Raw genomic sequence first — 22,671 nt, forward strand, 5'->3', positions numbered from 1 at the left:
ATTCAACCCTCCCAGTGACTGCCCCCTCGCCACCCCCCCACCCCCCCAGACTTAAGGCAGATGTTCACTGTCTGTTGATTTTCAAATCCCCCTCCTGGACCTGTGTGGGAGTCAGGTGAGAGATTGGTGCGTAAATCCACTGACTCTAAGACTTGAGACCAGATTTTCTGACCTTCTGTTATCCTCTCCCAGCTGCACGCTGCTGCAGGCAGAGGACCTAGTTGAGTCCTCAGCTCCTCGGAAATTCGGAGCTTCTCAGTCAACAGAGATCTGAACCCCCAGTCTTAGAATCCTGGAAGTCCAAGTCCCAGCCGCTTAGAGAGGAAATTAAGAATTTGCGCTCAGGAACAACAGGAAACCTGAGTGAGGACCACAGCAGGCTCAGGAATGCCAGACCCAGGGTCCCAAGCCCACCGTCGCCCCTCAGCCGGCTTGAGGTCCCGCCCACCTGCCGGGGCAGCTGCGCAGCGCACTCGCGGACCTGCAGCGTGGGAACGCCCCAGCTGGGCCGCAGGCAGCCGTCAGGACAAGCTGCAAGGTTCCCAGCCTCCCAGCCTGCCCCGCCCGGGCACCGCCGCCTCCCAGCTGTCGCCCGGCAACCACAACCAAGTGGGGCTGAGCCCTTACTGCGGGGTCTAGGGAAAGGAGGGGTTAGGGGTCTGAATTCCTGGATCTTAGAACTTGATATGGTTTGCAGCGGTAACTAGGGACGCAGACGGATATTTTGAGGGGTTTTGAGGAGGGGAGAGCAGAACACTCCTCTTCTCAGGGGTTCCAGCGGCGCCCCCACCCAGGCACCCCGGCGCCCTCTTCCTGACCCTCAGGCTCTGACGAGCCCCGGGCCCTGCCTCCCCCGGGCGCGGAAACTAGCAAGGCCCCAGGGGTTCCCATTTATAGCTAGGTTTCCATACAGCGCGGTCCCTCCAGGACTTGGGCTGAGCAAGTTTCTTCCACTCCTTCCTCATCAACCCCATGGCCCCGCAACCGCGGCAGGGTGCAGGTGTCCAACCCAGCCGAGATCCCTTCCTTCGACCCAGGTGTTCCGGCTCCCAGATCCCATTTGGACTGGGGCACCCGCCCAAGTGGAGAACCCCGCCCCGTTTTCCCCACGTTGGTTTGGGTCTCGACAGTAGGACTTTCTTAATGGAAGGGGGCGGGTCCCCGGGGGCGCGGGGCCCGCCGGGGCGGGACGAATGGGATCAGACCCTCCCTGAGCCTCTCAAGAGTCTCTGCGCGCGGACTTCGCCGGCTCTTCAGAGAGTCGGAGCCAGCGGCTGAGCAGACTTGGGAACTCCAGGCCAGGGACAGGAGGGGCCCTAGCCTGGGGTGAAGAGTCGGGCGCAAAGGGGGCTCCACGCCAGAGTGGTGGGAGGTGTACTTTCGAGGAAGCTGTTGGCAGGAAAGCCACTGCGAGGGCAACTCAGCTGGATCTTGGGGACACACACTCAGGATGCTGGTTCCCGCCCTCCTCGTCCTCTTCTTCTGCTTCAGAGGGCGTGCAGGTACTGCGAGGGGCGGGGAGGCGGTAAATATGGGAGAGGATTGTTTGCTAGTTGCTGCTTTACTGGGGTGAATGGGGCTGGGGACTCGGTCGGACCCCTGGGCCTGAAGGAGGAGAAGTCTGGGAGCCTGGGCTTCTGGGTCTGAGGGAAGCGGGGTTTGGGGACTGAAGTCCTGGGTCCAGAATGAAGGAGCTCTTGAATGTGCTAAGTTCAGCTCAGCTACCCCTCCCTTTCTCCTAGGCCTGTCGCCCCACTTCCTGCAACAACCGGAGGACCTGGTGGTACTGCTGGGGGATGAGGCCCAGCTGCCCTGTGCCCTGGGCACATATTCAGGGCTGGTTCAATGGACGAAGGATGGGCTGGCTCTAGGGGGTGAAAGGGACCTGCCAGGTGAGACTGTTCTCTCCATTCAGAGAGGGGCTGACTCTGGCTTCAGGAGATGCTGTGCTTCGGCTGTAACTGAAGCAACTGTTTGACATTTTCAGGTTTGGGAAATTAATGGGCTCAGGTAAACATTTGAGTGCCTTGAATTTTTAGTTTATACTTTGAGGGTGACCCATAGGGTTTGGAGATTTTTATTTTTATTGTAAAATATTACATAAATGCAGAAAAGCACATAAAACATAAATGGAAGATTTGTTGAATAACTGTAAAGTAGACACCGATGTAACCATTACCCACATCCAGAAGCCCTTCTTATCCCTTTCCCCTATCATTTCCATTCCCTCTTTAGCCCAGGGGTAACATCTAATCTGACTCTTATGGCAATTGTTTTCTGGCTTTTTTCCTGAACTTATCACCCCCAAGTTTCAAGAGACTCTGGGTTGGGAGAGGATTAGTGTCTCCTTGTCCCAACACCCACTTTTGGTGTGACTTAGAACTGCGGTGTGACTGCCTCTTCCTTGATTCCAGGGTGGTCCAGGTACTGGATATCAGGGAATGCAGCCAGTGGCCAGCACAACCTCCACATTAGGCCTGTGGAGCTAGAGGATCAAGCATCATATGAATGTCAGGCGACACAGGCAGGCCTCCGCTCTCGACCGGCACGATTGCATGTGCTGGGTGAGGATCCAGCCCACTCTTCTCCCTAGGGGCGCCGAGGAACAGCCAGCACTAGCTGGGACTATCAGAGTCCAGGGAACACAGAGGAGTGGTCAGTTAGAGCTGGGAAGATCAGGGTCTCTGGGCCCAGCGTCCAGCTCTGACCCCAGATCTACCCACAGTGCCCCCTGAAGCCCCTCATGTGCTGGGTGGCCCCTCTGTGTCTCTGGTTGCTGGGATTCCTGCAAATCTGACATGTCGGAGCCATGGGGATGCCCGCCCCACCCCTGAGCTGCTGTGGTTTCGAGATGGGGTCCAGCTGGATGGGGCCACCTTCAACCAGGTCAGATGCAAGTCCCTGTGCCAGCCTTTGCTCATTCAGGGAACTGTGGGGATTCACTCAGACCACAAGCTCATCCAGAGGAGAAAAAAGGTCCTGGGAGGGGCAGGGGTTCAAAGTTGGGACCCCTGGTGTACAATTAAGGGTGAGGACTCTAGGTCCAGACTATGTGACCCAGTCACAATCAATTAATATTGATTGATCTTGAGTAGGTAGCTTAACCTCTTCTGTCCCTCAGTTTCCTTATCTGTACAATAAGAATAATGAGTAGTATGCCTCATAGGGTGATTGTATTAAATAAAGCAGTGCTTCTAATTGCCTGGAAGAGAGCCTGACGTATAGTAAGCACTATATAAGGGGTAGATGAAATAATAATTATTATTCATAACCTCCAGACCCTACTGAAAGAAGGTACCACTGAGTCAGTGGAGAGCATCTTATCCTTGACGCCTTCCAGCCATGATGATGGAGCCACCTTGGTCTGCCGGGCCCGGAGCCAGGCCCTGCCTGCAGGAAAGGACACAGCTGTCACACTGAGCCTGCAGTGTAAGTGCAGTTGGACACTGGGCCCTGAGCCTGAGGCTCTCAGCAAAATAGGGGGCTGGGACCTCAACTTCAGGGTATGAGGAAGGAGGAAGCTGTGGACCTGTGGTTTCTGAGGGACTATGGAGCTGGAGGCCTGCCTGGACTCCCAGCTCAAAGGGAAGAGGGAACCGAAGATCCACACTCCTGGAGTGGAGAGGCTGGGAATTGGACTCCTAGGTCATCGGTGGAGGTGTTTCAGGTCCTTGACCACAGCTGATTTTTGATCCACCTCCACAGATCCCCCAGTGGTGACTCTGTCTGCAGAACCACAGACTGTGCAGGAGGGAGAGAAGGTCACATTCCTATGCCAGGCCAGGGCCCAGCCTCCTGTCACAGGCTATCGGTGAGGATGAAGAGCACCTTGTGCTCAGGAGGGCTGGCGCTGGGACATGAGGCGTGCCTGGGGAGCAGAGACAACACTAATCACCCCACCGCCTCCACAGGTGGGCAAAGGGGGGTTCCCCAGTGCTGGGGGCCCGAGGACCAATGTTGGAGGTGGTGGCAGATGCCTCATTCCTAACTGCGCCAGTGTCCTGTGAAGTCAGCAACGCCGTGGGTAGCGCCAACCGCAGCACTGCACTGGATGTACAGTGTGAGCCTGGGTGGGGCATGGATGTGGGCAAAGTAGGACCTGCTGAAATGGGCTGAGGGCTAGACTGGGGAGAGGCTGTGGAGGGAGGAGGTGGGGAGGGCATAGGATGTAAGCAGAGTTTAGCTATGTTGGGTCAATGCCAAAGTGGAGCAGAGGTGGGGCAAGGGCGTTGTGGACCTGGGGCCTATACTTGGGTCTTTGAGGGTGCCATTTCTGAGTGGCTGATCCCGCATGAGAAGTTGCAGCCCCGCCCAGTCATGAGACCCTTTCTTTCCTCCAGTCGGGCCGATTCTGCTGGCAAAGCCAGAACCCACATCTGTAGACCTGGGAGAAGATGCTTCCTTTAGCTGTTCCTGGCGTGGGAACCCGCTCCCACAGGTAACCTGGACCCGCCGTGGGGGCACACAGGTAAGATCGTGTCCGGGGCTAGTGATGGTGGCAGGCAGTAGACGGGGCTTCCTCCCAAGTCTCTGCCCCTGACGCCCCTTCATATCCCAGGTACTAGGCTCCGGGCCCACACTGCGTCTTCCGTCGGTAGGGCTGGAGGATGCAGGCGACTATGTGTGCAGGGCTGAGCCGGGGCTCTCCGGTCTAGGGGGCGGCGTTGCAGAGGCTAGGTTGACTGTGAACGGTGAGAAACCAGTGCTTCCTGGAGGACGGGGCAGGTCCCGGGATAGGGGTGGGTAGAGGGGGCTAAGTCTAATGGACTGGTGTGGCCTTGAGAGGGTAAGCTTTATAGAGGCTCGGCCTGGGGGTGCTAGTGAGACCTAGTGAAGACGAGCCTCTGGGGGTTCGGAGTTTGTTGAGGGGCCCAGCCTGGTTGGTTGGGGTTAGTGAAGAGTCTGTTTTGAGTGGGAGGGCGGGGCCTCTCCTCTGATTGGTCCACAATCGCCAAACCAGCACCCCCTGCAGTGACCGCCCTGCACTCAGCGCCTGCCTTCCTGAGGGGTGCTGCCCGCCTCCAGTGCCTAGTCTTCGCCTCCCCCGCCCCAGAAGCCGTGGTAAGGAAACGTCCCTGCTCGCATGACCCACCCAGCCATGATCCCTGACTTCCAGCCAGACTCCCCAAACTACGTGACTACCTCTGACTTTCCCGAAACCCTGCTCCCCTCTCTTTTCCCCAGTCTTCTCTGACCTCCTTTTGTACCCCAAGGTCTGGTCTTGGGATGAGGGCTTCCTGGAGAAGGGGTCACGGGGTCGCTTCCTGGTGGAGATGTTTCCAGCCCCGGAGGACCGAGTTGGACAGGGTCCGGGCCTGATCTCTGTGTTACATATTTCGGCAACTCGGGAGTCTGACTTTAGCCGGGGCTTCAACTGCAGTGCACGTAACCGGTTGGGTGAGGGAAGTACCCTGGTCCGCCTGAGCCGTAGAGGTGAGACCCAGAGCTTGAAGATCTCCCAAATTTGAAGACCCCAAACCCCTAAAATGCCACAATCTGGAAAAAAAAAAAAGGCCCTTCAAATGCAGAAACCCCCTCCCCCAAACTTTAGGAGCCTCAAAACTATGAGTCCCTTGAATCCTGAGACCCCCCAAAATAGTTCCCTCAAATACAGAATCCTAAACTGAGACACTTCTCACATTCAGGTGCCCCAAAGAAGAGAACGTTAAAACCCCTCAAATTCTTCAAATTCTAAGACTCTAAAACCAAAGAGTTTACTGTGGAACCTCAATTTCATGAGCTCTTAAGCCCAGGGACCCCAAGCTTGGGTACTACAAACCTTGGGTACCCCAGGCTTTCTGAAGGCTTTCTGAACCCAGAGATCCCAACCCAAGCACTGAGTCCTGATTCCCCAGTTCCTCCCTGGTCTTCTGCTCAGCCTCCTCAGACCATCCTCTCTTCTCCTTGCAGACTTGCTGCTGCCGACTGTGCAGATAGTGGCTGGAGTGGCCTCCTCGGCCATGAGTCTCCTTATGGTCATCACTGGAGTGGTCCTCTGTTGCTGGTGCCAAGGCAAGGGTCAGTACCCAAACCCTGCCCCAGCACTGTACCCCCTCCCCCCCCCACACACACTTGCCCTGCTCACTGATAGTCCTGGCCTTGGGACCTGGCCCCAGTGCTGCCTCTCTAGGTCCTGGTTCAGGCATTTGTTCCTCCGGGAAGCCTTAACTCCACTTCCTCAAGGTCACACTTCTTGCCCTCCCAGGCCAGGGGTCTCATTGGTTCCTGGTCTCCACACCTGATCCGCCCAGTCCTCTCTTGTCCTGCTCATTGATCTCCACACACTGTTACCCTGCCCCTTTGCTTACCTCTGCCTCTTTCCCTCACCCCTCCTCACTGTCCTTGTCCTCAGCCTCTTTCTCCAAGCAAAGGAACCTGGTGCGAATCCCAGGCAGCAGCCATGGTTCCAGTTCACAGGACCCTGAGGAAGAGGGGACAGGCAGCAGTGAGGACCAGGTAGGAAGCTGGGGTCCCCAGACCTAACTGTGCTTCTAGACCCAAATAGTTACCCAGTCCCAACTGGGCCCCTAAACTCAAAATGGGCCCTAGTCCCAACATTGACCCCAGACCCAAATGTCCCCCAAATCCAAATATGCTCCTGACCAAGTTATTCCCTAGACCTAGTATGTCCTCTGGGCTCCTCGTTTTCCTCAGTCTAGACCCCAGCTCTCTCCTGCCTGGCCTCCACCGTCCAGTTGAAGGTCCTTGGGGTCAGGCACTGGGGCAGGAGGATCCTTTGAGCACCCCCATCTCACTAAGCACCCTATCCCAGGGCCCCATCATGCATACAGAGCACTCTGACTTGGTTCTGAATGAAGAGGGGACTTTGGAGACCAAGGTAAGTGTTGAAAGGGGAGCGGCTCCCTTCTCTGTGTCTTCAACTCTCTCCCTGCTTCTGTTCCCTCCATTTTTACTCTTTTGCCTCAAGAGTGGGGACATAGCCCCTCTGCCCTCTTCTTCCTGCCCCGTCTCACCCACCTTCACAGCCTCAGTTTGCATACTTGCTGACTGCCTCTTCCAGACATGGCCTCCATCTTGAGCCCAAATCAGGGTTCACTCTTCCTGTGCTTTCCCCATCACAGTCCTGTTTCAGACGTCCTGGGTGCCTCCTCCTGGTTGCCTCCCCCAGGCCCCTTCCACTTAGGTCCCACACTTGCCTTACATCTCTCCACACCTGCCCCACCTTTAGGGCCCCTTCTCTCTGTCTTCTGTACCGAGCACTTACTATTCTATTTTCTTGGCTTAAAACACTCCTACCTTCTTTCCCATATCTACCTAATTCTCTCCTTCAACTCCTCTGGTATTAGCTCAGATATTTCTTGTTCTAGAAAGCCCATGCTTCCCTCCTCACATCCCTGATCATTCTGTCCATGTTTCACCTGTAACAGCCAGAACCACTCTAATCTGGGCTTCTCCATCACAGCCTGATCACTGTGCTGAAGGTTCCCCCATCAAAGCCCCAGTAATCTTGCCTATGCTTCCTCATAAAGCCCTATAATCACAGTACCAGCCACTCTGCCTGTACGTCCCCCAGTATATCCTGACCCCTCTGGGCTCTGGTGATCTGTCATTTCCCCTTTGGCCTGGTATCTCCATGAGGACACGTCTACCCAGCAGCAGCATAGGGCATGACACAAAATCAAAGCTATGGGGCTCTTAGGCAGATGTATGAGTAAATACCTTGGTCTTAATCTCTCTCTTACTACCTCTGCATCTCCTTCTACACCGCCACATCTCACAGGCCTATAACCCTGTCTCTGCCTTCTGCCCATCTCCTTCTGTCCCTTTGTCTTTTGTCACTGTTTTTCTGCCTTTGTCTTCTTACCCGTCTACATATCTGTCTCTTTGTCTCTCCCTGCTCCTGTTCCTGTCTTTTGCCTCTCACTAAGCCTGGCTTGATTTCCATCAGTGGCCCTCACCCCTTTATACCCTCACATGCTCACAAACCCTATTTGTCCCCTCAGGACCCAACCAACAGTTACTACAACGTCCAAGGAGTCAGTGTGAGCCTGAGCCTTGGTAAAGCCCCTGAAGGAGGCCTCTTCCTGCCACCACCCTCTGCTCTTGGACCTCTGGGTACACCTCCTTTCTATGACTTCAGTTCACACCTGGACATGCCTCCCCCCTGCAAGCTGTATAGAGCCCAGGCAGGTTATCTCACCACTCCCCATTCTCAAGCTTTTACCAGCTACATCAAACCCACAGCCTTTGGGCCCCCAGATCTGGCCCCCGGGACTCCCCCTTTCCCATATGCTGCCTTCTCCACACCCAGCCATTTGCGTCTCCAGACTCATGTGTGACATCTCTCCAACTGAAATGCTGGGATATTCAACTTGCCATAATGGATTGTCCTGATTTCTGAAGAACTAGAACAAGTTAGCGTCCTTACTCCTCCAGGACTAAACATTGAGGGGCAGGATAGATCATTACTATTGCCTGGGTCATTGATGACAGTTTGCTCATCCAAAGGGGATGCCCTAAGTGGGGCAAGATGGCCACTATATCCACCTATTCACCTGTGTAAAAGAGATTCAAGATGCCAAATGATTCCTTTAAAGAAAAATAGAGCCAGGGTGTGATGGGCGTTAGAGGCAGATATGGAAGTTGTCAGGCAGACACTGAAAGAAGATATTTGCATGAGAAGAAAGGTAACATATGGCAGATTAAGATGGAGACTAGGCCAGGCCCTGTACTGGCTCTCCCTGAAGTGCACTTTGCTTGGCCAATGATAGCAGTTTGCTCCTTGGGAACCCAAAATAGCCATCATCTTGATTCCTTCCACCTTCCTTAAAGGCCTTGGAAGAATTGGGTCCAAGGAGTAAGGACAGGGTGAGATTTGTCACTGGAGAGGGTGGGGATGGAATCTGGAGATGAGAAGATATATGTTTAATTTTAAAAATTAAAATTTCTGTTCAGGATTACGTTGGCATTATTATCCTCCATCAAGAAGGGGATCCATCAAGCCTGCCCCAAGGCCCTTCCTCTACTCTAGGCTATGAAGTGGCTGTAGGAGCAAAGCCAGGAGCCACCCCCAACCCCCTAGCTACCCATTTAGCACTCCAGGCTATTTTAATATACATCTGCACAAACATACATACATAGATGCACACATGACAATAAGAGGCTGGGGGTGGGGAACTAGAAATTCTCTGGCCCTTAGAGCAAAGATGGAGTTCTAGACCCTTGTCCTGAGGTGCTGAGTATCTGGCTCGGGTCATCTTTTAAAAAGGCATCCAGGGAGAGTAGGGGGGTGGTGTGGAGGTGGAAAAGGGTATAAGCGGGATAAATGGTAATGGGAAAATAAAAATAAAACATTCAAAAAAAGAGGGGAGAGCCTGAGATCCCTTGTGGGTAGTTCAGTGGTTACAGCGTTGTTTGGAGACTCCAAGGTTGTGAGTTTGATCTTCAGTCAGGGCACATACAAGAATCAACAGATGAATGCACACATAAGTGGAATAACAAATCGATGTTTCTTTCTCTCCCCCTCTCTCTCTAAAATCAATAAATAAATTTTTTTTAAAAGACAAGGGGAGGAAGGGCCAGGGACTTTGTGTCATGGATCCTTGAGCTAGGAATTAAAGTTCCAGCCACCTGAGACCTTTGGGAAGCAGAGCAGGAGACCTGGGATTCGTGTCTTAGGGGGAAAGAGCTGAGAGTTTTGTCTCTGGTCCTGAGAAGAGTCTGGGCCCAGACTCCAGGATCTGAGGAAGAAGAGGACTGAGTCGCAACTGCAGTGTTCCTGATTGGGGAAATTTTGGAAGCCTGTATTCCTGGCAACTCAAGAGAAGAATTTGTTTGGGGGTCGGAGCGGGAGGTGGGGCGGAAGATGGTTCTCCAATGCTGAAAACCCCTGGAAGAGAAGGAAGCCGACCTAGGACTTCTCTAGGTCCGAGGGAGGACACAAAATCCACAACCGCGGATCCCATAACCCACACACCTGGCTAGGCCCATGTATAGGGTAGGACACCTAGAATGTTAGGGGTGCTGGGGCTTGACGTAGGTTCCCACACTGGGGTCCGGAGCTGCTACCCTCTGCGCAGAGTTGCTACGCTATTGTCCTGGCCAGGAAGGCGGGGCCGGCGTGGGGCGGGGCTGGCGGCGCCGGCGCAGCCGGGGGGCGGTGGGAGGAGGAGGCGGCGGCGGTGGTGGCGCTGGGAGCTTCTGTCACCGCCGGGGCCGGGCCGGGCAGGGCAGGGCGGGAGTGTAGGGGACGTGAGGGCGCGAGAGCCCAGACATGGGGCACGTCATCCCCGCCACTCGCAGTCTGGGCCACCGTCGGGGCCCGCCGCCGCTGCTGCTGTTGCTGCCACTATTGCTGCTGCTTCTGCGCGCGCAGCTCGCCGTCGGGAGCCTGGCCGTTGGGAGCCAAGGTGCGGCCGAGGTGAGGCCCGGCCGGATCCTGGGGGATGGGAGAAGGGGCGGGACCGGCATCTGGACCCCTGATGCGGACATGTCCAGAGCTGAAAGCGCAGTCTTGCCAGCCAGGTGCCCCTAACAGCACTAGGCATTCACGAACCCAGGAGTCTAGGCCCCAGCTCCCGATCATGTGTCGTCCCAGCCTCCTCTTGTCCCCAGCATAGGAACTGGCTCCTGGTCCCAGATATCCAGTACCCTCAAACCCTCTTGACTTAAGTGACTCAGCCCCAGCCCCTTCCCCCTTGAACATAGGACCCGCCAAGCAATAAGACATTTAGATCCAAGAATCGGGGCCCCTTGTGCATCCTCTGGCCCCTTTTAGGGCCCCGCAGCCTCCCATGACCCAGGAGTCTAGGCTTCCAGCCACTGCTCCCCCAACCCAGAAGGTAGCTCTTCAGCCCTTCAAGGGACTTGGCATCTAGGCCTGCAGGGCCCTGAAGCCAGGCCTTGTCTGTCATCTTTGCACCCAAGAATGGGAGCCAAAGCTGGAGACGGAGGGAGGAGGGGCCAGACGCTAGGGGTCTGACCTCCTCCCCAGGGATTCAGGTTTAACCCCTTCCAGCTCTAGTGCGGCTGCGCCAGGGTGGGGGTGGAGCTTGTGTCCGCCGCAAAAAGGCCGCGAGAATCCTGGGGGACTCGAGTCGTCATAGCAACAGGAGAGCTGGGACGCCTGACTCAGTAGGAGCTGTATCCCAGGAAACGGTGCCTCTACCGAGGCGGGTGCGCTGTGCTTGGTGGAGGGGCTTGGTTCTGGGATATAAACATCTGGGTCCTAGGGAGCACAGCACCGAGGGTCCAACCTGCCAACGTCCCTCGGACCCTCACTGACCCCTTCGCCCACACACGCAGGCCCCCGGGTCGGCACAGGTGGCTGGACTATGCGGGCGCCTAACCCTTCATCGGGACCTGCGCACTGGCCGCTGGGAACCAGACGCACAGCGCTCCCAACGCTGTCTCCGGGACCCGCAACGCGTGCTAGAGTACTGCAGACAGGTGGGCGGGACCTACTAAGAGGGTCTTGAAAGCGAGTCAAAGATGCCGCGGAGTTGCACTAGGGAAGATAGACGTTCCAAAAGTCTGGAGACCACACATCTAAGAAGGCTGGGAAGCTGGGGGTCATGGCCGGAGGGGAAGTTAGGATAGGGCAGGACCTGTTACTAACAAACTAGGTCATGAAACAAAACAAAAAGAACAAAAAAATAAAAAAAGAAAAGAGAGAAACAAAGTCAAGAAAGAGGAGAACTACGCGCAAAAGCCTACTAAGGAACGTATCCACCCAGTGAAATGGTGGGCTCCTTAAAAGGTAGGCGTATAGGTGCGCGTGGCCAAATGGGGTGGTCTTTGACAAGAAGACCTAAGGGACTAGTAAGATAGGAAAAGCGATGGAGCCCAATGAGAGTGGAAAGCTAGGAAGTGTGGCTATGAAAAGGGACACTTACTGAAGGGCCAAACAGGGAAAGTGGCAAGGCTTAAAATTAGTAGAACCTATGGAGAAATGAACCTGATTGGGAAAGGGGGCCATGGTGTCCGGAAGAAAGGTGGGCTTAGCAGCATTGAATTTATGGGCATATCGAGGGACCTTTGTAAAGAAACTGGCCAGACGAAGCAGGGGAGAGGGGTGCGGGGGGTGGTTTAAAGGAGAGTTACTGGAGGGCGTGGCCAGTGGTCATACTGGAGTTAGCTATCTAAGGCCGGTTCCATGGAGAAGCAGGGCCTGAGGAGGGGAATTCCTCATGAACACTAGAGCCTTGAAAAGGGACATGGCCAGTAGAGAAGCACAGGCTGGTAGGGGTGGGGCAGTGGGTTGATCGCTCCACCCCGTGTCCCCAGATGTACCCGGAGCTGCAGATTGCACGTGTGGAACAGGCAACACAGGCCATCCCCATGGAACGCTGGTGCGGGGGCGCCCGGGGCAGCCGCTGCGCCCACCCTCACCACCAGGTTGTGCCTTTCCACTGCCTGCGTGAGTCACGGGCTGGGGGAGGGACTTGAGGGTGGGGTTTCTGAGGGGAGAGATTCTGGGCCCTGGTCTTAAGGCTCACATTAGGGAGTTAGATGCCTGGGTCCTGAGTGATGCAGAGAAACCTCTGAAGATAAAAAGTTTGGATTCTGAGGCAGGTGAGGCTAGTGACTGTGGGAGGATCTCACTTTGTTGCCCCCATTCCCCAGCGGGTGAATTCGTGAGTGAAGCCCTGCTGGTACCTGAAGGCTGCCGGTTCTTGCACCAGGAGCGCATGGACCAGTGTGAGAGTTCAACCCAGAGGCATCAGGAAGCACAGGAGGTCAGGACCCTGGCCCATCCATCCTCACCCCCAAGAACCCAGGAGCCCAGTCCCCTAATACTCCCCTCCTTCAGAACCCAAGAGTCTGGGCCTCAGCCCCTCTTTCAACCAGGACAACCAGAAATCCAGGCTCCTAACCGCATCAGCGTTTAAGATTCAGGCATCCAGGTCCCTCTTTTACCCTCTTCTACCCCACAATCCTGGCATCTGGACCCACTCGCTCTTCCTACAGGCCTGCAGCTCCCAGGGCCTCATCTTGCATGGCTCGGGCATGCTTTTGCCCTGTGGCATGGATCGGTTCCGAGGCGTGGAGTATGTGTGCTGCCCCCCTCCAGTGACCCCTGACCCGTCCGGGACAGAAATTGGGTGAGTGGGAGGGAATCTTCCATGCCCATCCCAAGGCTTCTGAGGCAGGAAGTGGAAGCCTGGGGGCCTGGGCCTGAGTTCTTATTGTCTTGGGTGTTCTGATCTCTTAGTGACCCCTCCACTAGATCCTGGCCCCTGAGGGGCAGAGTAGAGGAGGATGAGAACAAGAAAGAAGAGGAGTCCTTCCTACAGACAGTAGATGATTACTTTGTGGAGCCCCAACAGGCTGAAGAGGAAGGCGATGAGGAAAGGATCCCAGCTTCAAGTTCCCATCCCCCCACAGTGGTCAGCAAAGGTGAGACCATTTCTGAGTCCCTAGTTTCCTCCACCCTGGAGGGAGGATGATGTGGGGGGCTTTAGTGTAGGAACATCTTTGGGAGGGACCTCTGCGGGAGAGATCTGACTGGGGGGAATGAAAGGGATGAGAGCCGTTTTAGATAAAATAGAGGTAGAAGGTCTGACCTGTGAAGAATGAAAAGGGTGGTTGGGAGGTACCTGGAAGTAGAGGAACCATTTGCTAGGTCCTAAGGATTATTTTGCATTGGAGGATGCTGTAATGGATTTCTGAGCTTTTCAAGGACAGGCTCAGTCCAGAACTACTATTTCCCGTAATGTTAGGCAGCAACTGTGGCCAAACCACATGTGGTGGTTTCCAGTGCACTCTAGGAAGTGTAGTTCTCTGTGTAGAAAAGGTCATCTGGAGATGGGCTCCAGGCTGATCCCCTGATTCCTGGCATGGCAGCGACTCCCACCCCAAGGCCCACAGACGGTGTAGATGTGTACTTTGGTATGCCTGGAGAAATCAGTGAGCACGAGGGTTTCCTACGGGCCAAGATGGACCTGGAGGAGCGAAGGATGCGCCAGATTAACGAGGTGATGATACTAGAGGTCCCGAGATCCCCCAAAACGTGGAGTTTCCTAAATACCAGGAAATGTCACAGGGACAAGTGGGACTACCTCCAAAGGCTCCCCAAGCCCCTCTCAACCCCTAGCCCTCAATGGCACCACCCCTAAAATGACCAGGGATTTCTAACCCATAGAATCCCATTGAGATGCCACCAGATTCTAAGGAAATTCCAGTGCATGCTGCTCTTCCACCTTAAATTCCTTCTGAGTATTCTCTCTTGGGAACCCAAAAACCAGTGGGACTGAAGGGATCTGGAGCCTCCAAAGTCTTGAAGAAGGACTGGGGAACTCACTGGGTGGAAGAGAGTGGATTCTAGAATCCTGAAATCACCCCTGCCCCCAGGTGATGCGTGAATGGGCCATGGCAGACAACCAGTCCAAGAATTTGCCTAAAGCTGACAGACAGGCCCTGAATGAGGTAGGACAACCTGCTGCCAGTCCTACGCACTCATGCCCACTCACTACCTGGGGCATATCCATTCTCAGCCTGGCTCAGCCTTGTCCCAGCCTCATCCAATTCCACCCCTTCATACCTACATCAGCCTCTCTTGGCCCCACTCCTACATTTAGCTCCTCTCCTCTTCGCCTAAATCACACCTGACATTGTTGTCCTCCTCAGATCGGGTATGTTTTGCCTTGTTTTAACTTGATTCTTACCTCTGAGAACTGGCTCTGGAGCCCTCTCCCATGCTGGGCCCCCGGTAGATATAGCTAGGTCCTTCTCAGCCTCTCTTTGATGCATTCCTGTCCCTGTCAGGCCACGCCCCTGATTTTGGTCCTGCCCCTCTAATCTCACTTTTACTCAAACCTTCCTCAGCAGGCCCAGCCTCATGTTTCTCCATCCCACGTCTCTCAACCTCACGTTAGTGCGGCCCTACCCCCTGTTATCCCCACTCAGGTTAGCCCATTCCCTGACTTTTGCTTCCCCCTCAGCCCCACCCTGCCTTAGTCTCATTTGGACACAGTCTGTCTCCAATTTGTTCTTCCCAAGCCTAGAACTCTACCTTTACTATAATACTTGCTTCCTTTCACCTCAACACAAGCCAGCTCTGCTCCTAGATTGTTCCTACAGAGTACACCACCAGCTTGGCTCTTCGTAGGTCTAGTCCTGCCCTGTATCCCCATCCCTTCCTGTCAGTATCCTGTCTTCTAATCCCGCCCCCAAGTTGACTCTGCCCAGACCTAACCCACTGCATCCACCCTGCTTGGCCCTACAGCCCTGCCTTTCCAGAATGCCATTGACCCAGGGTTTCACCCATCTTCACCTCTCCTGATCTTGTGCCCACCCCCTTGATAGCACTTCCAGTCCATTCTGCAGACCCTGGAGGAACAGGTGTCTGGTGAGCGACAGCGCCTGGTGGAGACCCATGCCACCCGAGTCATCGCCCTTATCAACGACCAGCGCCGGGCTGCCTTGGAAGGTTTCCTGGCAGCACTGCAGGGAGATCCGCCTCAGGTGTGGGAGCTGTGGGGGCAGAGGGCAGAGGATGAAAAGGGCTGGGGCAGGCCTGGGCAGCCTTCATTCCTTCCATAGCCAGAGCGTGTCCTGCTGGCCCTGCGGCGCTACCTGCGTGCAGAGCAGAAGGAACAAAGGCACACCCTGCGACACTACCAGCATGTCACTGCCGTGGAGCCTGAGAAGGCCCAGCAGATGAGCTTCCAGGTGCTCAGATTCCTCCAGCTCTCAAATACCCTCTGCTATTCCTCAAACCCCAGTCTCTTGGACCCCATACCTCAGACTTTTTTCTTGTCTCTCATACTCTCTTTCTGTCTCTTGAACCCCCTTCCTCTCCCGGGAACCCCTCTTTTGTGCCTTGGGACCCTTTTCAGTCCCTTGGATTCCTACTTCCTGACCCTGGAACACTGTCCCCCCTTCCTGTGTCTTTGACACCCTTCTTGTTTCTCAGAACCCCCTCCTGTGCCTTGAACCCTGTTCCTGTCCTTCAGTTCTCCTTTCTCCCTAACCCTGCTTGTTTTTCCTGTGCCTTCGGATCCTAATTCCCGTTTCTTGGATATTCTCTTCCTGTTCTTAAGCTCCAAGTCTTGCCCTTGAACTGTATCATTTCTACACGACTTTCTAATCCTACCTCCTTTTCTGAAACTCCTTCAAACCTCACTTTCTGTTCCTTGGATTCTATTTTCTGCCCCTCCTACCCTCTTGCTTCCATTTCCTATCTTCTGTACCATATTCCTTGTATCCTATACTTACCATGTCTCCTGTGCCCCACTTTTCCTAATAACTACTCCTTTCCCTTCTGCCTTACTTCCTTTCTCAAACCTTTCACTTCTTATCTTCCATACACCTTTTCCTTTTCTTTGTATTCTGCTTCTCCTCCTCCAGTTTCCTTCTTCCTGTAGCCCAATTCCTGGCCCTTTTACCTTCCTTCCTGTCAATTGTATGTGCTACTTCTCCTCGAACCCTATTGCCCTTCCTTCACCCTACTGCACCCTCCCTCAGTTTCCCTGTCTCTATCCTACATTGTCCAATTCATCCTTCGTACTCACTCCCTGACAGGTGCAGACTCACCTTCAAGTAATCCAGGAAAGGATGAATCAAAGCCTGGGGCTGCTTGACCAGAACCCCCGCCTGGCTCAGGAGCTGCGGCCCCAGATCCGTGAGTACATATGCCCCTGCTTCCCATTCCAGATCTCTAAGGGCAGATCCTGACTCCCAATCTTTGACCACCCCCCATCCCCCGCCCATTTTTGTTACCTATTCCTGTGTAACAAGCACCAGAACTTACTGGTTTAAATCGCCCATCTTCTTTGCTCATGATCCTGACCTGGATTCTGCTGGGTGCTTCTTATGCTGATCTTGCCAGTAGTCACGCATGCAGCTAGCAGATCAGAGAGGGGCTGGGACTTTGGCACAGCTGGGCCTCACTACCTCTCCATGTAGGCTCAGGCCTCTCTTCTCCAGGGAGTCCCTCCATGTTGTTTCTCCAGCAGGGTACCTGGACTTCCTACACTGTGGTTTAGCCTCCCCCAAAATGAAAGTGGAAGCTGCCAAGTCTTCTTAAGACATGGGCCCACATTCTATTGGTTAAAGCAAGTCACAATCCCAGTTCAAATCCAAAGGGAGGAGCCTACACAAGAGCACGAATACCAGAAGGTGTGACTTATCACAGCCCCAGATCTATTGTGACTTCCTCTGCGTCTCCCACACTGAACCCTGATTCTCCTGCTCTTCAAGGACGCCATTCTCTTGCACCTTCAACCTCTATCCTCCCTGCCAGGGGTGCCTCCAGCCAGCTCCCCTCTTTCCCAGATTATGCTTATGGCTACCCCCAATCACTTTACTGCTAAGGTGCCATCCATTCATCCAGTTTGGGTCTTTTTGTGGAGTCCCTATGCTCAGGACCTCAACCTCCTTTCTGCATGTTCCCCTCAGAGGAACTCCTCCACTCTGAACACTTGAGTTCCAATGAATTGGAAGTCCCTGCTCCTGGGAGCAGCAGTGAGGACAAACGAGGGCTGCAGCCTCTGGATTCCAAGGATGGTGAGTTAACCCAATATAGATAATCTCAGATTTTGCGAGACAGGCCCCCAAGCTAATTTCTAATCCCCCAAAGTCTGGTGGTGTCTCAGCTACCACAGTGAATGGGAAAGGATGGGGAGGAATGTCTAAGGTTACAGAGGCGTCTGTAGGATCCTTGTTCCTCCTGCCTTGGACCCTGGGAGGGTATTTTTCCATCTTTCCTTCAATGAATCTCTCCTTTCTTCACTGTTCCTCGTGCCTTCTCTGGCTGCCAGCAGATACTGCCATGGCCCTTCCAAAAGGTAAGTATCTCACAGAGTAGACCCTGCCACAAAATCCCAATGAGTCTCCGATCCCAAAATGGAATTGGGAACCCCAAACCTCTGGGGTGGAGTCCGGTGCCCCTCCGACCCCTCCTCAGGTCAGGGCAGCACCACTCTGGACTCTCAGGAATGAGCTAGGACTTGGGGGGTAGGGTCCACAGAACAAGATGCTGCACCTCCTGGGAAAGAGAAGCTGTCCCCCCTGGAACAATATGAGCGGAAGGTAAGTTAGTCAGTTCTGTGGGCTCCTGAGGGAGCCCTGGGGATGGGGCTCGACTCAAAGTTCTGAAGGAGGAGGGTGCTAGGGGTTTGGATTCCTTGGCTAAGGGAAGAGGTAACTGAGAACATGGGCTTCGGGATTCTAGGGAAGATGTGGGCTGGGAAATGCCCTCTCTGGCACTAGGGGAGGAGGTGGCTGGGGCCCAGATGCCTGGGTCCCTGACACTTCCTGCTCCCCCAGGTGAATGTGTCTGTTCTGAGGGGTTTTCCTTCCCACTCATCGGAGATTCAGAGAGATGAGCTGGTAAGAGGAGGAATATTTTGGGTACCTAGGGGGAGAGGTCAGAGGTCAGTGCCTAGGCTGTGACTTCCAAAGCCACACTGGGCCCTGGCGAGCCTCAAAGTTGACCCCTGCCTCATCTTCCCCCTCTGTAGGCACCAGCCGGGACAGGGGTGTCCCGAGAGGCTGTGTCTGGTTTGCTGATCGTGGGAGCAGGTGGGGGCTCCCTCATCATTCTCTCCGTGCTGCTCTTGCGCAGGAAGAAGCCCTACGGGGCTATCAGCCATGGAGTGGTGGAGGTGAGAGACATAAAGACATAGTATGGGGAATGGTTCCAGAGCCTGGACATGGAGGGGCTGTAAGATCTGTGGCCAGGTCCCTGTGCCCCACTATCCCTCACCTGCTCCTATTGCAGGTGGATCCCATGTTGACCCTGGAGGAGCAGCAGCTGCGTGAACTGCAGCGTCATGGCTATGAGAACCCCACTTATCGCTTCCTGGAAGAACGACCCTGAACCAGCCCCCCTTCACCCCTTTGGCTGAATCCAGACCTTCCCTATTCCTGGAACCCCAGAACCCCAACTCCCAGACTGGGGGAGGGTTCTTGAAAAAGTTCATTTCACACCCCTGTGGGGGGGGCTGGAAATTCTTATTTCCCCTTTCCAATTCCAAATCCCATCCCTAAGATATCACCAGGTATTCCCAGCTGCATCCCTGCTTGGGACCTCCTCACCTTAATTTATTTTATAAGTTAATTTATTGTTCTTTCATGTGACCATCAGCTTTGTCCCAGGAATTCACCCTCCCATGTGTTGCCCACTAACATCCCAATAAAGTCCTCTTTCCCACCAGGCCATCCTGCATCTCTCTTGGGGAATCAGTGAGTAATTGCAGCTCTGCCATTGTGCATCCCTGCCCAGGGATCTTTAAATCTGGGTGAGGCCTGGGGACAGGGCCTCAGAATCCTAGGATAGGCTCTTTGTGCCCACCCTGGGGCTTTCCTTGATGCTCAAAAGAATACCTGCTGCATCCCAGGGTAAACCCAGGAGGCTGGGCTCTTGCAAGTTTCCCCTGCTTCCTACTCTCCCATACATATTCACACATACAACATCCATCTCCAACCTATGAGCCCAGTGAGGGCCTGGGAATCTTTTTTGTTTTTTAATTTATTTTCTCATTGTTCAAGTACAGTTGTCTCCATTTTCCCCGCCACCACTTCCCCCGCCCCCCTCACCCCCACCTCTCACCCTCAAGTTTTCTCTTTTTTAAACTCTTATATTTTATTAATTTTAATTTAATTTTAATTCGACTCTGAGGATGCACTTATTGGTTTTAGAGTGGGGATGGGGGAGAGAGAGAGAAACATTGATGTGAGAGAGTAACACTGATTGGTTGCTTTCCACACGCACTTGGGATGGAACCAACAACCAAAATATGTACTCTGACCGGGAATTGAACCCACGACATTTTTGTGCACAGGATGATGCTCCAACCGAGGGCCTAAGAATCTTGAACTGCTCTTCCCATTTCCAAGTCTTCATGATTTCTTGGGGAGACAGTAGGAACCCCCCTAGGGTGTGGGAATTCCAGTCACATGTCCCAGAGGTTATGTGGTATCTGGAAGTGTCTATTGGAATTTGTACCCTCACACATCCCATTTTGTGACATGTTGTAGCTATCCCTCTACATATGTTGTTACTTGTCACAAGAGGGTTGCTATGAGGATTAAAAGGGTTAGTATTTGTGGAACATGAGAACTGTGCCTGCCACTTTGCAAGTATTTGTTGAATAAATTTTATAATGGTATGGCAACAAACAATCATATGATACTCACCCTGTGCTAGGTATTGCCCTAAGGTCTTTATATGTATTGGCATATTTCATCATTACTTATACCCATGAAGTAGGCGCTATGACTATCTTCTTTATAGATAAGGAAAATGAGACAAGGAAAAGTTATCTTACTTTTCTAAGGTCACCATTTAGGAAAGGTTGGAGCAACCTGTCCATAAATGGCCATATATTCTTGACCATTTTGCTTACCTACTGTCTAATAATTTGTGGCTGTCCCATATGGTATTCAGTTTGTGCACTGCAAAATTCCAGTGGATACCATTCACCTCCTAGATATTGTAGATTTGCATTTTTACCACAACTTACCAGCAGTTGGCAGTAATGTGCCCTGTTCTAATGGCAGCACAAGCCTTCTGAGAGATGTCTTAGGGAGGGAGAACCTACTTCTGATTATCCCAAAGGACCTATGAGCTCACAAAGGCTCTTCATAATGTGTGTGTGTAAGTGTGTATATGTAAATGCCAGTCTAGAATATTAAATATAGACCTGGTAGGTATTAGAAGAAAGATAACTACATGATGCGAATTGGATATAATACCACAGCTTCATTAAAAAACCCAGTTTGCAATATCATTCTGATACTGGCTATGCCTTCAGTTATCCTTAGACAACTCTAACAAAAGTCTATGACTAGCATCACAAGCAGGAGAAAAAGCTTCCTTTGTGGTTTGAGAGCCAAAGGTGAGCAACAGGCAAATGGCAGGTAAGGAGCTCCAATTAGGTGGGATAGAAATGAAAGGCCATTTTGCTCAATGTGCTCAGTGCCTGAATCCTTAATTGTGTTTACATTTTAATGGCAATTCTTAGAATGATTAATTTAAAAATACTGTTATTATTGAAATGCCAGCAGGAAAAGTAATTTTGCTGTTGTTCATTTCATGCTCTTGTATCCCTAAGCCACCCCTCTTTTCCCATTAAAAATGATTTGATAATTCTGTTTTTAATAATGCAAAATTTCTTAGAGACATTTTGTCATGTTAGTGGCATGTGTGTTCATACATGTCAGGATATACATCTTATATATCAATAAAATCTGAGATGCCATCAATAGGAAATGCCACAAAGGGAAAAAATGCAGAAATTAAGCTATGCCACATGATTGATTATAAGATGAATTCCAATTAAGTTCTTAGAATCAATGAAATACAACATATTCTTAGGAATTCTTCATGGGTCAGCTGCCACTTTGTGAGTACAGAAGAGCACTTGTATGCTGGTACAGGACAGCCCCTGATAACCCCACCTCCCAATACTCATGTCCTTGTGTAGTGCTCCTCACGCCACTAATTCTGGGCCAGGCCACATGACTGGCTTTGACCCATAGGGTGTCTGCATATGTGATGCAAGCAGGGGCTTGTTCTCTTGGAACTCTCCCTTTTGGAGCCACCATATAAAGAGATCCACCTACCCTCCTGGAGAGAACACATGGAGAGAGAGACATTTGTTTAGTCCCACTCGCAGGGCTTCCGGCCATCTCAGCTCTGCCATGCAGGGGAAGCTGTCCAGCACAATCAGTGCTCCACCTGACTGCAGCCACATGAGTGGCCAAAGCAAGATAACAGAACTTCCCAGCTGAGCCCAGCCCAGATTGCAAAATCATGAACAAGTAGGTGGTATATATTTTAAGCCTCATTTTTGGAGTGGAGACACTGGCATGTGTGTGCTTGGTTTGCTGTTCATGAGAGGCTCCAGGTCCAAGCAGTGGGGGCTATGGTGGGTCCAAAGGCTTTCTGGGGAGTGACTGTCAGCAGCATGGTGGCACTCCAGGTCTCTCCCCTTGAAGTTACAAGTTGGACGGCTGTAATTCAATAAAGGATTCCCTGCTGAACACACAAACATGTCTGAGGGATCCATGTGTTGAGGCATCTGAAGGCAGGCATATGGTAATAAACAGGGGAGACAGGATGGAGGAAGGACAGAGATGGAAGCTGAAAATACAGTCTGGCACTGTCTGCAGCCCCAGCAGATGAGATAGCAGTGAAAGGTTGGGGTGCAACCCCCATTGGGAAAACTGAAGGGAGAGCAATCAGGCCTGGGTGGCTGGCATTCATGGAAGCTGAGCTCAGGGTCAAGGGTAAAGTGGTGCAAAACGTGGCAGTGTTCCATAACCTGCTATCACTGGACAAAGGAAGCTCCAGACATGGGAGTCCACCCATGCTCTCATGGCTCACCTGGCAGTAAAATTCCCACTCAGCAGATTGTGAAAAGGCAGAGACAACTTTCCAGCCGAAGTGGTCTGTACTATTGTGGCTAAACCCACTGGAAAAATCAGAGCCGCAGACACGTGGACCGCTTCCCTCTGCCTCCCCTCCCCTATGCATCACAATGGATCCTGGTAGAAACAGCTGGGCCACCTCAGACAGAGTGGCTCTACCAGAGGCTTCTGAATGCAGGAAGACAGCTCCAGGAACACACAGGCCAGGGGATCCATAGATGGCCACATCTCACCACAGGTGTGGTGCCCTGAGACCTATGTGATGCAGTTGTGAAGGGGATGCCCACCCTCTTGGGGAATATGAACGTTTTCCATCGCAGAGGCCACATCACC

At 53.0% G+C, this 22,671-nt stretch overlaps 2 protein-coding genes across 5 annotated transcripts; both read left to right on the forward strand.

Annotated features, from left to right (window-relative positions):
* Window positions 1-1,450: 1,450 nt before the first annotated feature.
* On the forward strand, window positions 1,451-8,300 carry KIRREL2 (kirre like nephrin family adhesion molecule 2). Its single transcript, XM_054588880.1, has 15 exons — window positions 1,451-1,502; window positions 1,743-1,892; window positions 2,415-2,564; window positions 2,726-2,886; window positions 3,279-3,429; window positions 3,706-3,811; window positions 3,912-4,060; window positions 4,341-4,468; window positions 4,559-4,691; window positions 4,961-5,061; window positions 5,214-5,433; window positions 5,911-6,018; window positions 6,353-6,456; window positions 6,773-6,838; window positions 7,965-8,300. The coding sequence occupies exons 1-15, from the start codon at window positions 1,451-1,453 to the stop codon at window positions 8,298-8,300; spliced, it is 2,115 nt and encodes a 704-aa protein (XP_054444855.1).
* A 1,859-nt stretch (window positions 8,301-10,159) lies between these two features.
* Window positions 10,160-19,215, forward strand: APLP1 (amyloid beta precursor like protein 1). 4 transcript variants are annotated; one of them, XM_054589051.1, is made up of 17 exons: window positions 10,160-10,381; window positions 11,266-11,409; window positions 12,247-12,379; window positions 12,586-12,698; window positions 12,931-13,064; window positions 13,175-13,359; window positions 13,807-13,937; window positions 14,314-14,388; window positions 15,268-15,426; window positions 15,505-15,633; window positions 16,486-16,585; window positions 17,362-17,469; window positions 17,724-17,750; window positions 17,924-17,994; window positions 18,232-18,294; window positions 18,530-18,569; window positions 18,686-19,215. In XM_054589051.1, exons 1-17 carry the CDS (start codon window positions 10,235-10,237, stop codon window positions 18,724-18,726), a joined length of 1,800 nt encoding a protein of 599 aa, XP_054445026.1. In that variant the 5' UTR covers window positions 10,160-10,234; the 3' UTR covers window positions 18,727-19,215. The 4 variants fall into 4 exon arrangements, with proteins under 4 accessions (XP_054445026.1, XP_054445023.1, XP_054445024.1 ...); XM_054589048.1 differs by having other exon boundaries at window positions 18,426-18,569; window positions 18,686-19,211; XM_054589049.1 differs by having other exon boundaries at window positions 17,727-17,750; window positions 18,426-18,569; window positions 18,686-19,148.
* Window positions 19,216-22,671: the final 3,456 nt, after the last annotated feature.

The sequence above is a fragment of the Pteronotus mesoamericanus genome, unplaced genomic scaffold (genome assembly GCF_021234165.1).
Source record: "Pteronotus mesoamericanus isolate MK-2021 breed Mesoamerican mustached bat unplaced genomic scaffold, CSHL_Meso_final scaffold_165, whole genome shotgun sequence".
Taxonomy (NCBI): Eukaryota; Metazoa; Chordata; class Mammalia; order Chiroptera; family Mormoopidae; genus Pteronotus; species Pteronotus mesoamericanus.

Coding starts and splice junctions, on each gene's coding strand:
- APLP1 (XM_054589048.1), top strand. CDS start 10,235: ATGGGGCACGTCATCCCCGCCACTCGCAGTCTGGGCCACCGTCGGGGC. Junction 13,938..14,313: donor GGATGCGCCAGATTAACGAG/GTGATGATACTA, acceptor CCCTGCCCCCAG/GTGATGCGTGAATGGGCCAT. Junction 17,751..17,923: donor TGCCATGGCCCTTCCAAAAG/GTAAGTATCTCA, acceptor CTTGGGGGGTAG/GGTCCACAGAACAAGATGCT.
- KIRREL2 (XM_054588880.1), top strand. CDS start 1,451: ATGCTGGTTCCCGCCCTCCTCGTCCTCTTCTTCTGCTTCAGAGGGCGT. Junction 3,430..3,705: donor TGTCACACTGAGCCTGCAGT/GTAAGTGCAGTT, acceptor CCACCTCCACAG/ATCCCCCAGTGGTGACTCTG. Junction 6,019..6,352: donor TTGCTGGTGCCAAGGCAAGG/GTCAGTACCCAA, acceptor CCTTGTCCTCAG/CCTCTTTCTCCAAGCAAAGG.